This window comes from Rhamphochromis sp. 'chilingali' (genome assembly GCF_963969265.1).
Source record: "Rhamphochromis sp. 'chilingali' genome assembly, chromosome: 19".
NCBI lineage: Eukaryota > Metazoa > Chordata > Actinopteri > Cichliformes > Cichlidae > Rhamphochromis > Rhamphochromis sp. 'chilingali'.
The window spans coordinates 7,952,755-7,967,383 of record NC_137946.1 but is presented as its reverse complement, the minus strand read 5'-3'; the positions used below and the strand labels follow the sequence as shown (position 1 = coordinate 7,967,383).

General features: G+C 38.8%; 1 protein-coding gene across 1 annotated transcript in view; it reads right to left on the bottom strand.

The window, feature by feature from the left end:
- Positions 1-2,328, bottom strand: part of gusb (glucuronidase, beta) — a 30,098-nt gene extending 27,770 nt beyond the window's left edge. Inside the window, exons 1-3 of the mRNA XM_080866054.1 lie at positions 1,959-2,328; positions 1,002-1,187; positions 363-544 (exon numbers count right to left, since the gene is read on the bottom strand). Of these exons, the coding sequence (XP_080722180.1) occupies positions 363-544; positions 1,002-1,187; positions 1,959-2,174 (584 nt within the window). The 5' untranslated portion in view covers positions 2,175-2,328. The remainder of the gene's footprint in view (positions 1-362; positions 545-1,001; positions 1,188-1,958) is intronic.
- Between the last annotated feature and the right edge of the window lie 12,301 nt (positions 2,329-14,629).

Sequence of the window (14,629 nt, the reverse complement as noted above, 5' to 3'; positions counted from 1 at the left end):
TCGTCATTTACATTCTCACTGATGCATCAGCTTAAAGTTTTGAAGTGTGGCAAGGAAGTCAAAAAGAACCCAGTATCACACAAAATGTGTAATAGACACTCTGGTCCACTGTGTCCATTTCACGCTTTGCAGGACACACGTGCAGAAGTTGCATTACTAGCAGGGGAAGATAATATATGTAAAGGCAAGCAAAAAAAATATGACGTACATTCCAGGTCCTTTACTGCAACTTACTGCAACTTCTGTTTGCGTGTACATTTCATGTTTTGTAGAGGCAAAGTGTGAAATGGACCAGTGTGCCTATTACTTGCTTTGCCATAATATTAGGTTGGACAAACACATGAACCAAAGAAAGAGCCTACCTGCTGCTGTCATTCATGTACTGGATGGTGCCTGGAGGAAGAGTCTCCAAAGTTAGGGTGTTGTTTACCGCGATGGTGATTCTGCATGGCTTTGTTGGTTCCTTGCGGATTAAACTACTAATCTCTGCCTCAAAAGGAAGGTGGCCACCTTCATGCTCTGTCACTTTCTCTCCATTCACCCACTGCAACAGAGAATGATCACCGTTTTACATGAGCTGAAATTTAATGATACACAATCTAATTTAAAATGAAGCAAGGATGTATTTTGAAACAATACATTTCTTCCTTATTTTAGCAAAATGCATGTATTACAACAGCATTAATCCACAGGTTTAATGAGTTTAGGTTCTAAACAGTCCAGACTTTTTTACCCACTGAAAACACAAAATATTAAGCAAACTCTTAAGTCGGTGAGATCTTATATCAAGAAATTCATCTGCTGCTGTACCAGATTTTTTGTAAAGTAATCATATTTTTTCAAGAAAACATGTGTTTCGTTACATGATGTGTTTTTCTGTAATATTTTCAAATAAACAACATGATTTTTAAAATGATTTTTGTGGCGGATGATAACTTTTTATATTTGAATTTATTCAAACTTTGAGTGAATGGCTCATAAAAGATGCAGGTGATACTCACCACTATTGAGTAATAGTGAGCACTTCCCACTCTAAGAACCACTCTTGTTCCCTCATCGGAGATCCAGCGGGCCGGCACGAACACCTCTCGCTCATACCACACCCAGCCAATGAAATCTCTCAGTGTGGGGTCCTGTGTGATGTCATTGTAGCTGGCAGGAACTGGCATTTCAATCACTGGGCCCGTCTAAAGAATACAAAACAACAATAAGAAGACAGGACTTTACAGGGATACCCATGGTAGCCATGTTTATTATATTATATTATTTATTATTAATTTTAAAGTAGACAATATACATATTCATCTAATTGAGGTCATTTTGATTCTCTGAGGTCATGGTAAGCTCCCTTCCTGGGAGTCTGGCCCTAACAAGATGAGACTTATTAATATAAAATTTCAACCTTTGTTCTCATTTTAAAAATGTTTCTTTCTATTTTTTTCTTTTTCTAAAATTGTGAACATCTTCAGCTCTAAATGTCCCTACAGAACTCAAAAGGAGGCACAGTCTGACAGGAATATATCCTATTGTGTGGCATTTAAAGGGCTGATAAGCCAAAAATATTTAGTTACGACTGTGAGTCAAACTGATAAGTTTATGCATGCCTTACTGCTGTGTTGTTTACATAGTTATTTTGTTTTTGTTTGTTTTTTTCTTTTTTTTGGGGGGGGGGGATCTGAATTTTTGTTTTTAATTCAGTTTAGTTTCAGTTTCAAAATTTAAAAAAAAATTGAAAACACCAAAACCAAGGATACTTCCTCAAATATTCAATTCAAAGCATTCAAATTTTCTTTTAGATTTTCTTTTTTGGTATAAATCTACATAATTGCAAAATGTTTAAAAGTTCTTGTTTACCGAGAGTACTGTATGCGACCGTTGTATCCATGTCAACAGTAAAACAAGTAAAACAACGTAGACTGATTTGTTTCATCTGACCTATCACCTCCGATCCCGCTCACCTCTGTCAGCCGACGTTTGTACCAAGCCTTCTCGAAGCCCTCGTTCCTGTTGGGGGACCCGTCAGCCCTGAAATCCCACAGCCCGTTCAGCTCCTTCACCTCTCTGAAGGAGGACTCCTGGGGAAAGAGCATGCCGCCGTCCAGCGGGAGCACCGTGCCAAACACTGATAGCAGCCACAACACACGGAGCACCGAGAAGCTTCCAGGTACAGACATCCTGAAGCCCTCTTCTACTGCCCTCTCAGAGAGGAACACAGTTTTTATCACCTGTTCTGGGGTCACATGACAGCAGCCGTTATTTTACATCGGTGACGAGATTTTCCGACTCTGCTCCGAGATTACAGAGGGCAGATGTTTCAAAACAGGTGAAGTCTGGACAAAACGGGGACACCGCAAACTAACAGAAAGTTCTAAAAAAAAAAAGTAATCTCAACTTGCATGAAGCAGGACGAACAACAGTAACCAAAGCTAAAGGCACTGAGAACTGTTTGAACTGTTTGAAACTAAGTAAATTTATTTAGGGCTTTTCAGAAACAGTCACAGAGCCCTGCACACAAGAAGAGCAAATAAGAACATTAAGTACCACAAAAATAAATATTTAAATAACAATTCTCAACAGAACTTCTAATCAAAAAAGTGTTTAGAACTGTAAAACCAATACTAAAATCTGTTGGGAGCCAAAGTCATATCGTTTTAAAAATGCAGTCGTTTCTTAAATTTAAATTATATTTAGTGACTAGAAAGGAGACAAAACATGGTTTCCTGCACTGTCATCATCATATAGAGAATTTTTTTAAAATAAGGAGATTGTCATTTAAACACTAAAACTAAAAAAGAGACACTGAACAGCCACTACTACAGTCGCAAAGCGTAGGCTGTAGTTGCAGGAAGAATAACAGACGCCTTCGAAATACCAAAATTATGCATCACTGGTGGTCAGAGGGCCCGGTGGCGCCCGCCAGTGTCCGGCAGCCTCGCCTCTGTCAGTGCGCCCCAGGGCAGCTGTGGCTACAATGTAGCTTGCCATCACCAGTGTGTGAATGTGTGTGTGATTGGGTGAATGACTGAATGTAGTGTAAAGCGCTTTGGGGTCCTTAGGGACTAAGTAAAGCGCTATACAAATGCAGGCTATTTACCATTACCATTTTAAGGCCATTTTGTTTTCACCACAGAGAAATATGGTGTTAAACACATTCTTTCTTTTTCTGGGAATATGAATGTGAAAATGAATTTAAATATAACATAAAGAACCTTTGCCGTACAAGTAAATTATGGAAAAGCACGTCCCTGGGTGGGCTCGAACCACCAACCTTTCGGTTAACAGCCGAACGCGCTAACCGATTGCGCCACAGAGACTCGATGAAGTTGGGCGACACTTCAGGAAATATAGAAATACAGAACTATGACAACGGTGAAACAAGTTTATTGTCTTTGTCTTTTTTAACCGAACCAAAACGAGGAAAATTACTTTATTTAATTTATAACAAATATGAGTGAGCTTCACCAAAATGTGAAAAATTAAGGTAAAATGAGTTAAAAGAAATCTACGATTTTTGGATTTACTCAGCAAGTACGACAAATAACATTCACTGGAAGTTCGAGGCTTTCATTACATTTTCTGAGCTATAAAATATGCTATTTGGATAACTGTTCAATCGGTGACCCTCTGTGACAAGGGAAGAAAGTAAACAGCAGAAAGTAAATGATTCATTCTAGTAGACTGAACATCTTTCCAGGAATTGTGGAAAATTACAATGACAGATATTTTGACCCAGTAGTTTGTGCTGTTCTAAGGTGAACTGAGCAAAACCTGGGACATTTAGAGTTTAAACATTAACAGTCAGTTACCGTAAATAACTGTAATCTCAAAGCTTTGTAGCAGTATTTGACATTTAGCATGTGATTTTATTGCTCTGAGCTTGCAAAGGAGGGCAAGATAATACCTTGTGTTGCGTCTGCCACAGAAAACTGCACAATGAGTCCCCTGACATGCCAAATCTTACTTATCTAGGGTGACCAACCGTCCTCTTTTTTTTGCACTTGTAGACTTGTAAGAGCCTATGTGACACTTTTAATTTCACCATTCATTAACCACACAGAGAAGGCATCATTTAAATATGTTAAAGTTTTCTCCTAGGACCTGGCGTCCACATATGTGGACATCACAGTTTGGGTAGTCTAGACCAAAATACAAAATTTTGCTCTACAAGGGCCTGATATCTACTTACGAGGACATTATACTCCCACTGTTACATCGAAATTCAAAACAAATATCCTCATTTCTCCCAGAAACAAAAATCAGGTAAAAAAAAATACAAATAAATATGGTAATTCTTTGTTTTTACATTCATCAGGTCCCAATCAGCCCCTATTCATCAGCGATTTTGAAGTAAAAGAATGTCACGTCAAGAAAAGCTTGAGTAAATGTGGTCAGCCCAGCTGGACATTTGTCAAGGCTGGGAAGACACCTAAAGAAAGCTCCTGTGATCCAGGAGAGAAGGACAAATGCTGCTTAAATGAAAACCCTTAGGCGAAAGCGCATCAAATCCGATTTTTTTGACCCTACACTCAGAAAAATTAGGGTTCTTAAATGGTTCTTCAGATGTCTCTATGGTTCTTTAAAGAACCATCATACATCAAAGAACCTTTTTATTTTGAAGATGGTTCTTTAGCTATTACAAATGGTTCTTTAAAGAACAAAAGGTTCTTCATCCTTAGCTATCTGAGTTCGTTGGTGTAAAATGGCATAAGTAATATTCACTTTAATGAGGGTGTGAATTATACTGTGTGTTTTGTTTGTGCGCGCGTGCGGGGGGTGGGGGCAGATGGTGGGATACTGAATATTCAAATTAAAGTTAGAAACACTTGCTTAAAAATATTCTGGTGGCAGGGGTGGGGCCAAAGCCTAAAGACCCCCAGCACCCACCCTGCAAACCCACTGATCACAAATAATAATAAATTCTATATTCTGTTACCACATTAAGACGTTTATGAATATGGTGAATTTATAAATTAACAATCCATTCGGGGGATATTAGACAGATTCAGATACCTCTCATATCTATCTATCTATCTATCTATCTATAGACACATAAATATAGCATAATGATAATACAAGTTACTGTGAACTTTACAAACCACCCAGCAGTATGTAAAGTCAAATTATAAAATAATATAAGTAAATAACAATTGCACATGTGATCTGAGTACTTGTTTATCACTGCGCAATTTATTATTATTTGTGTCCAAAATAAATGACAGGGAGAGAGAGAGAGATGGAGAGTGAGAGAGACGTTAGAACACGTCGTTCATTGATAAAGTTTTGGATCTGACCATGACTCATTGTCTGTAACAGCTGCTGATAGCTACACCATTATAGACCTGTTAGTTGTGCTCTTCTCAGCTTTCTTTTGAAAGGTAGTAGCCTTTCTTTTGACTGGGTAATCAGTCCCACTTTTATCTGCTACTACAGCGTACATGCTTGCACAGAGGAAACATTTGTTCCGACTGGGAACAGGAAGCCTGATACAAAAACCAAACATGCTCCCTTTAGAACAGTACCCGCAGATCTTAGCAGAATAAGTTAAATCATAGACTTGACAGATTCGGGCTTAGATTATAGTTCACTGATTACTATTCCATTATAGTGTTTGTGTATGTTATGAAAGATAAGTGTGATGGAGTGTAAGCTTGTGGGAACCAATGTAAGCACTCCAGCCACAGTGTGGTCAGACATGAGACCACACAGTTTGACATGCCAAGGTGTATGCTAATAGAGAACAAGTTACCTACGAAGTTATGGAGTTATGTAGTGCAGACAGCAGCTGTAGTTAGGATTTAGGAACAAAACACAAAACAGGCACTTTACTTAATCCTGGCCAAACCTTTGCAGGATTCAAAAGTTTTGAAAAGCGACAAGAACACATGAGCTTGATGCTGAAATGAGGATAAGCAAACATGGAAGCATACATGGAAGACAGACTTGGGGAGACAAAGGATGAAACACAAGGAGAGGAACATGGCAAGGGAGATGACTAAGACACAAAGGGTGAGGGAGCGAGATACACAGAGAGACAAATAGGAAAACAAAAAAGAGACCGAAAGGAAATAAACAGAGACTTGACTTTGGGAAATATACACAGACAAGACAGACTCTCATATAGGAAACACGGGAAGTGGACAAAGACAAGGAATGATACAAATACAAATAAACTCAGAACAATAAGCAGAACCAAACTCATAAAGCAACAGAAAGAATCATGAATATAAAATAAACTCAAAGTGCTGAGTCAAAGACCCACCATCCTGATAGCACCACTGGCGAACATTGGGCTGTGAGGTACGTTTTTTGATCATTAATTTTGAACACCAATTTTTGGCGCTGCGTGTCACTGTGGCTTTTAACCCCTAAACACGCTGCGCCAACAATCGGTCCTGTCACAGCTGCGGCAACAGTCGTGTGGTATAGTGAAGGAAAGGCCCAAACTGCTGGCACTGGCTGTGTTGCGAGTGAGCTTTGTTGCAGAAGGTGAACACAACAAAAGTGAGTGCAAAACTAAAACATACCCTAAACTGGGAACAACTAAAGAACAAACCTGAAACTATACAAACATGGGATGAAGAGCAGAAATGCCACGGAGAATGTTGGGCAGAGAGACGCAGAAATTACACCAGGTTACACAGACAACGCAACAAGGAACACAGGTAGGCACACACTATAAATACACACAAAGTAATGAGGGAATGACACACCAGAGGAGAACACAGCTGAACCTAATTAGACAAGACAAGGAAGGAAAACAGAATACACTAGCATGAGACAGGACCTTCAAAGTAAAACAGGAAACACAGGGAAGCCACATAACAAAACCTAAAGCTAGAACTCAAACACTAAAGTGATAAGGGGCTAGACACAGTGAGAGAGAAACCAAAACCTAAGTGTCCAAAACTCAAAAACACTGGGTCACCGACCCAGGAACATGACAGGTCCAGCCCAAGGATTGGGTCTCCCCACACAAACAGAGTAATATAGTGTAAGGTGTTAACTGCCAGGTGGATTGCCATGACTCAGTGTTTTTGTGTTTTTGGACTTTTTTTTTTTTTTTTTTTTTTTTTTTTTCACTTAATGAATACAGGACAGACTTAATGAATACGGGACAGACTTAATGAATACGGGACAGGACTTTTGTAACTTATTTATTATGGGGGCGATCTTTGTTTCTTTGCCTTGGTGTGTGCTTCCTAATTTAATCATTTATGTTTCTGGTTCTTAGTGTTATGGTTCTGTGGTTAGGGTTAGGGTCATTTTAGGTCAACACTGGGCGTTTTTGAGTTTCTTGTGTTTTAGTGTTGTCGTGATATTTTGTATTATGGTATATATTCAGGTTCATTAGTAGTCTTAGTTATGGTTTTTTGAGTTTCTTATATTCAGTGTTTAGTTCCTTGATTATTAGATTTCCCCTTGTGTTTCTGTCCTTCTGTGTCTCTCTCTGTGTGTTTGTGTTTTGTGGGTTGTGTGTGTGTCTTTGTGTCTGGTTTCCCTCCCTTGTGTTTTGTTCCATGTCTCCCTGCCTATCATGTTTATCCTTGTTCCGCAGCCTGTCTTGTCTTTCCCGCTCGTGCTCCCTCTTGTTCTCTCACTCCCTCTCTTGTCTGCTTTTCCTCTACTCCTGTGTCAAGCTCATTTCATCGTTTCCTGTTTTATTATGAAAGTCTTGCGTATCCTGTTCAGTGTCTTTAGTTTTTGCTTTCTCTGTCTTGTCATGTCTAATTTGTCTCATCTGTTCCCCATGTTATTCTAGTTTCCTCATCATTCCTTGTGTATTTAAGCCCTCTGTTTCCCTCTCTTCAGTGTTGCATTCTTCCTCATTCCCCACCGTGTGTTCTGCCTCCCTCCCTGCCTGTTTAGTTTCATGTCTATTCCAAGTTTGGTTAGTTTTGTATTTCTGCTGTCCAGCAATAAAGTTGTGTTTTTGAGTTCATTTTCGCCTCTGTGAGTCTGGCCGTGTAAAGCAGGCAGGATAGGACCGTTCATGACACTTAGTTACTTGTTCCTTTGGTCTGTTCCCTTTCGTGTCCTGGTTGTCTTGGTCTTGTCTGTGTTCCCACCTGTTGCCCATCATCCTCAGTATCTTGTGTGTGTATTTAAATGTAGTCTTCCTCTATTTGTTGTCGAGTTGTCCCCATTTGCTGTGTATTTCCTTGTGTTCCATGTTCCCTCGTTTATTCCTAGTCGTAAATTCCCAGTTGCAAGTTTCTAGTTTATTTCTGTTTGATTTTATTAGAGATTTTTAACATTTCCGAGTACCAGTTTACAGCAAATAAAGCTGCCTTCTTTAGTTCACTCCCTTTGTTTCTGAGTCCTACATTTGGGTCCTTCATCTGCGTGCCAGATAGCCAGACATGACAGCTGCTGCAAAACACAGCTCAAGAAAAACTGATTTTCTAGTGATCGTCAATACTGCCTACGCACATGCACTAGTAGATTATGAGATACTGTATAGGCTGAACCAGAGGAAGGACCTTAGGGTTAGGGGTGCTGAAGTGTGTGCGTGGTGGCAGGGAGTATATTTATTCTAAGGCATAAACTGTAATAATGATAATAATAATAATTATTAGTTGTATTATTATTGTCACATATGGGCAGCGCAGTGGAACGGTGGTTAGCACTGTTTCCTCACAGCAATATGGTCCTGAGTTTGACCCTACCATCTGGCTAGTGTGGAGTTTGGATATTCTTCCCGTGTTTGCTTTGGTGGGTGCACCCTGCCTCGTGGCAGCCCATGGTAGCAGGGATAGGCTCCAGCCCCCACAACCCTGATAAGGATAATCGGAAGTGAATGTGGATTTGCTGCAGCACCTCCACTTCCAATGGGATTGAAGGGAACAGCCAGGCAGCTGTGATGTGGAAGCTAACATAAATCACAAACAAAAGTTGTTGTATAAGCTTGAAAAGTCTCTATATGAAAGAAAGCAGAAATCTGAAGAAATGTCACATCTGAATGAAAACCACTTTGTGCAAAATCCTGATGAATCCCTTGAAAATCTTAATTATAAGGGTAGATAAAATTGCTGACAGTGAAAATGCATTAATTGTTGTAGAGAAGAATTACAGGTTCACACACTGGAAGAACTCCCATTTTCCTTAGTAATTGCAATTGCTTTTCATCAGACAATGAAACATAAGGTGGCACCACCTTAAATCATCTGTGATAGGTCACATGGCAGTGTCTTTTTACAGAATATTTTGAGATGGTAAATGGTAAATGGACTGGTTCTTATATAGCGCTTTTCTACTCTTCTGAGCACTCAAAGCGCTTTATGATGACAGTGATGCAGAAGCATTTCCTTGGTACTGAGTTTGGCAAACTACCTATCTGAAAAATCACAGAAAGAAAACATGTAGAAGGATGCTAGGAATGTTTGAATGTGAGCAAAAGCTACACTGACGATGCAGACATGATGAGTGATTGCAGAAAATACAGTATAAAGCATAATTTGTGAACGTTCAACCTCATAGTTCATTGTTTTGAACAGTAGGGGGCAGTGCTGAATAAAAAACATGACCACATTGTTTCAAGTGCTTAAAATCTACTCCAAATACACTACAGCATATGAATTGGCACTAGACAAGTCAGATCTGCAAAATATTAAGTAACTAAAGCTTTAACATAAATTGGATGGAGTACAAAGTACAACTTTTGCATCCAGGTTGTAGTTGAGTAGAGGTAAAAAAAAAAAAAAAGCAGTATAAAATAGATATACTTAGATAAAGTACAACAATAAAGGAAAACTAGTACATTTTTCCTTTTTGTTGGTTTTCAGTGATCACACAGCTTCATCACAAAGTCAGTGACACAAGATGGCGCCAGACACTTTTGCATCAAAGTAAGATCATCACTTCAGTTACTTTCTGAAGCGCAGTTTCAATCTGGTCTCTGAGTAATGTCTCTGTATACTTTCAAGAGGCTTCACCACATTAAATGATGTTCCAAATCAGCTTTAAGTAGAAATGAATCATAAAGCCCTCCATCACCGGGTACGTGCTGAAGTAGCCAACACATAATATAACCTGAGCTAGAGCAGGAGGTAAAACCGTACTGACTAGATGATTCAGCTTGCCTCCACAGCAAGGGTTCTAGAACCAAATGCCTGAAAAAGAGCTGATACTATGATACTATGTGATTGGGAGTTGCAGTATTACTGTCTATTGTTTTTGCTTATGCACCAAAGAGCAGTTTAGAATATTTCTTGGGGTCTTTGGGTTTAACTGGGAATGTGTCATGGGTTCCTTAACTCTTATGTCCAGAAGACTTTCTCTTGAGTCCCAAGTTTGGAGACATGGAGTCTGAATGGGACATGTTTTAAACCTCCATTGGTGGGAGCTGTGCTAATAAGGTCATCAGTACCTGTCATGGTGTCAATCGATGGACTTCATCAGAGCCTGACCTACAGATGGTCTTTGAAGAAGCCGTGCTGCTGAAGAAAGAAGATTACAGGTTTTAGCTTCTGAACCAGCAGGTGTGCATTGTTGGGCTAAAGGGGAAAAAAGCCTGGTTTGGGGAAAAGGGGAGGCCACAGAGGAGGACTTATCAGCTACACTGGCAGATGTTGCTGGGGTAGTGATAAGGTGACAGTGACAAGGTGCCAGGTTTGGATGAGATTTGACTACATCAGGGTTTACCCTTGTCTTCAATGCTATTTGTGATATTCATGGGAAAGCTCAGAATAACATCTCTCTTGCTTCTGAATTATGTGGTTATGTTGGCTTCACTGAAGCATGACCTTCAGCATGTACTGCAGCAGTTGGGAGAAGAGTTTGAAATGACACCTCCAAGTCTGAGGCCTTCGTTCTCTGCCAGAAAACTCAAGTTGAATTTATAATCGAACAGAGCGAGCGAGCGCATTCGCTCCACACCAGGGCCTGTCCATCTGCCTGCAGTGAGCTCTGTTGTCAGATGGAGCTAATGTACAGTATGTTCTCCAACCGGTCTCTGGGCCACTCTTACTCATGTTGTTTTTGGTACATGAACCAGCCGCAAAGGAGAGCGAAGTTCTAACATACAAGGAGCTGAAATGAAACCGGATGTGTAAAACAATAAAAGATGACATTGCACCCACTGGCTGTGCTTTTCATGCTTTATTTTGTTTTACCAGTGCATTTTGTGTTCCTACCCTCACTTATCTGCATATCAACGACTAAAAGAGTAAGGTCTTAAAAAGAAGTGACTGAAATGATTTTGCTCTATAGTGTGGCTGGGCTTAGCCTTAGAGACAGTGTGAGGATCTGGTACATCCCGAGGAAGCTAGGAGGATATTTCTGTTAGGCAATGTTAAAAGTAACCAGGAGGTGGTTGTAGTGGCATCTGGCTTGGCTGCACTTTTCTCATCTTATGTTGGAGGTTTTCCACACGCCCAACTAGGAGAACACCCCAGGAAAGACCCAGAACTCACTGGAAAGATTATATATATTGTATATAATGTGGCCAGGGAAGGCATTGGGTTCCAACATGAGGAAATGAAAAGTGTTGCTAGGGAGAAGGATTTCTGGAATACTGTGTTTAGTCTGCTGCCACTGTGACCTGGTTTTGGATAAGTGGAAAATTGATTTTAATGAACAAAATGAAATTTCTATTAAAGTTTCAAGTCATGGTTGTTGAAAATTTGATTTGTTTTCTTTCCCCAAATTGTTTCTTGTTTCCAGATAAACTACTTCAACAGACTCATGCAGATGGAAAATACATTGTCTTACATTAATATTTAACAGAATTTATATTATGCTGTTCATAATATTATATTGTTGATTTATGCCACTTTTGACCCAGTGATTTATGTGATTTGGAAAGTTTTGCTATCCAGCATCAAAAAAGTCAAATTTACTGTGCATTGAAATAAACAAGACAGATTTATAATAAAGGGCTGCTCAGAGAGACCAGCTCATCCAAACAGTCCATAACTCTGCCATCTGCCTAAAATGAATGTGAGGTTAATGTTTAGTTCAGTGTTGATTTTCTGTGTGAAATCCACCCTGTTCCATTTTCCCACTGATTCATTTGGGATGTTTCAAAACTAAAAGGACTTTTGATCTATTTTTGGAGCTATCAGTCTTTTGGTTCCCAAGTCTTCTTCACCGTATCTGTCCTTTGATTAAAGATTTTTGTGAAGCAGCAGAAAAAGCTTATCATCACAATAAGATATGAGAGAAACAACTGCAACCGTGGCGACTTAAATTTTGTTTTGCCAAACACTAAACATTTCATTTTTCAAAATCCCTATTCATTAAGGTGAAACTAAACCGCCAAGTATCTTAAAGAAACTCTTGCACATTTCCTTCGGCCCTGATGGTTTTAGAATGAAAGGCTGGAGTTTCAGCAGCAATTTGACAATCAGTTCATGTCCCACTTCTTGTTTCAGACTGCCACTTTGAAACTAGTACATATTTTAAAAATGTCACAATTGAGTAGACTCCAGAGTCTGATTTAGGGTATCAACCGGCTCTGTTACAACTCTTTTTTGCTGTACGAGTGAAAACCTCGCTTAAATAAAGCCCCACAGAACTCAAGAAAAAAAGGAAAAGAAAAGACCTGCCTTGATTTGCTGTATCATGTATTTGTTTCATTCAAACATGATGTAAAAAAAACCAAAAAAAATCTGGGCGTGTGTTCCTTTTTTATAGTCTTGCAGCCTTTATGACACAAAACCATGTAACTTAAAATACCCGCATGCTTTGGATTACAAAATAAATCATAACCTTGACCCATTAAAAGAAGAAATCGGCTGGGATCAAGGGCACATCAGACTGCAATGAACCATGGAGGGCTTTGCTTCTGGCAAACATGTCAATCCACATGACCAGTTTGTTGTCAAAAATCCTCTCCGTCCTTTCCAGTATTTTTTATTTTATTTATTTTTTATTATCACTTGCATGTCACACGTAACTGAGTCGTTAATGATTTCTCTGTTATTGCTGTGATCATAAATAGAAATTTAGAGACGCTACACATCTTGAGGCTTTACCTTTTTCATACCTGACATTCAAGCTATTAAAATACTGTTGTAGCTCGTCATGTTTATCGATGTGTAAATGTACTTATTTATTTATAGCATTTTCATAGTTCACCTGCTGTTAAACTTGTTCTTACGTATATATATATATATATATGTATATATATATATATATATATATATATATATATATATATATATATATATATATATATATATATATATATATATATATATATATATATATATTATAAATAAATGCGTTGGTCTGCAAAAACATAAAGCAGTTTGCAGTAAAAACACTTTTGAAAGAGTGTTCATTCATGCATTATTGATAACTAAGCATTATGTAAAATATACAGGGCAAGAAGCAGAGAATAAAGGAGGGCAAGAATCCCCAAAGCCAGAGTTTTTGCTGATATACTTTCCTCAGTCTCACTGGGCCCATGTTACACTAAATCAGTGGCGCAAGAAAACACTGACATGTTGGGGAGAATAGTAACAGCCTCGGTTCTGACGTGCCCACATAAACCAGCTGTCATCCACCAAAGCGTGTCTAAAATGCAGCCACTGCTTCCCAAAGATATTACGATAGTTTAAAACCCATCTGTTTTCTCTGCAGACACAGTCAATGATCAGAAATGAAATTCTCTGATAGCGAGAAAATTAAACATCAGCTGAATTTCTTCAGTGATTGCTTGCATTCAGTCATTTCATTCAGATGGGAATGGACTAACTTTAGAACATGATTATAAATCTTAATATCTTTTTATCTGCTAGAAGATTTACAATATTCTGAATAGAGCCTGATGTCATTTTAAAAAAAAGAAAGGCATGATCTACTGTGGTGGTGAAGGACTTGTACTGCAGTCATTTGTTTGTCCCATTTATTTAAAACGTCTAATAATAGTAATCCAGTCATTACCAGAAACAGACTGCTAATTAACTGGCTCCAGTGCATTGTGGATGAAATTGTGTGTTTCCTATAGGGCCGTCAGCATCCTGTTCCTTTTCATAGTCTATATTGTTCTGCACTTCTTGGATAAAACATTTGCTGCTTGGTGACGCATCTGATAAACATCCTGAAATGTTAGGCATCATTCAGGCAGAAATCCCAAACACCACGGATGGGAAGATGTTGCTTTGGTTAATATTTTTAGAGCGACATTACAATAAATAAAATGAAAATTAATAAGAAGATTTAAAAATGTTGTTTTAACCTTTTCTTTAGAAATTTCACTTAATAATGTCACTAAGAACACATGTATGAGAGTTGTCTTTGGCTTTCTGCTTCTTCTACAACTTGTGCCAAGTGTGCATGTGTTACAGGGTGAAACAGGGGTTTGTGCTTTCCTCCTCACTTCCTATCATCTGTCCTGGGCAGTACAGGCATGTAGTGTTTCCAGCACCTGAAATAGTTTCATCAACTCCTCGTTAGTGTGCAGAATTTTTTGAATGTGATATAACGCTATTCTACTCAACTTGAGCACTTAAAGCACTTTGTAGTACAAGTCTCATTCACTTGATCACACACATACATAGAGCTCTTTTTTCCATGCCTAAATGCTTTATCTAACATTGACACTCACACACTGACAGATACATCTTGGGGTTCAGTAGCTTGCCTGAGAACATTTTGATACATGGACTGGAGGAACTGGAGAATC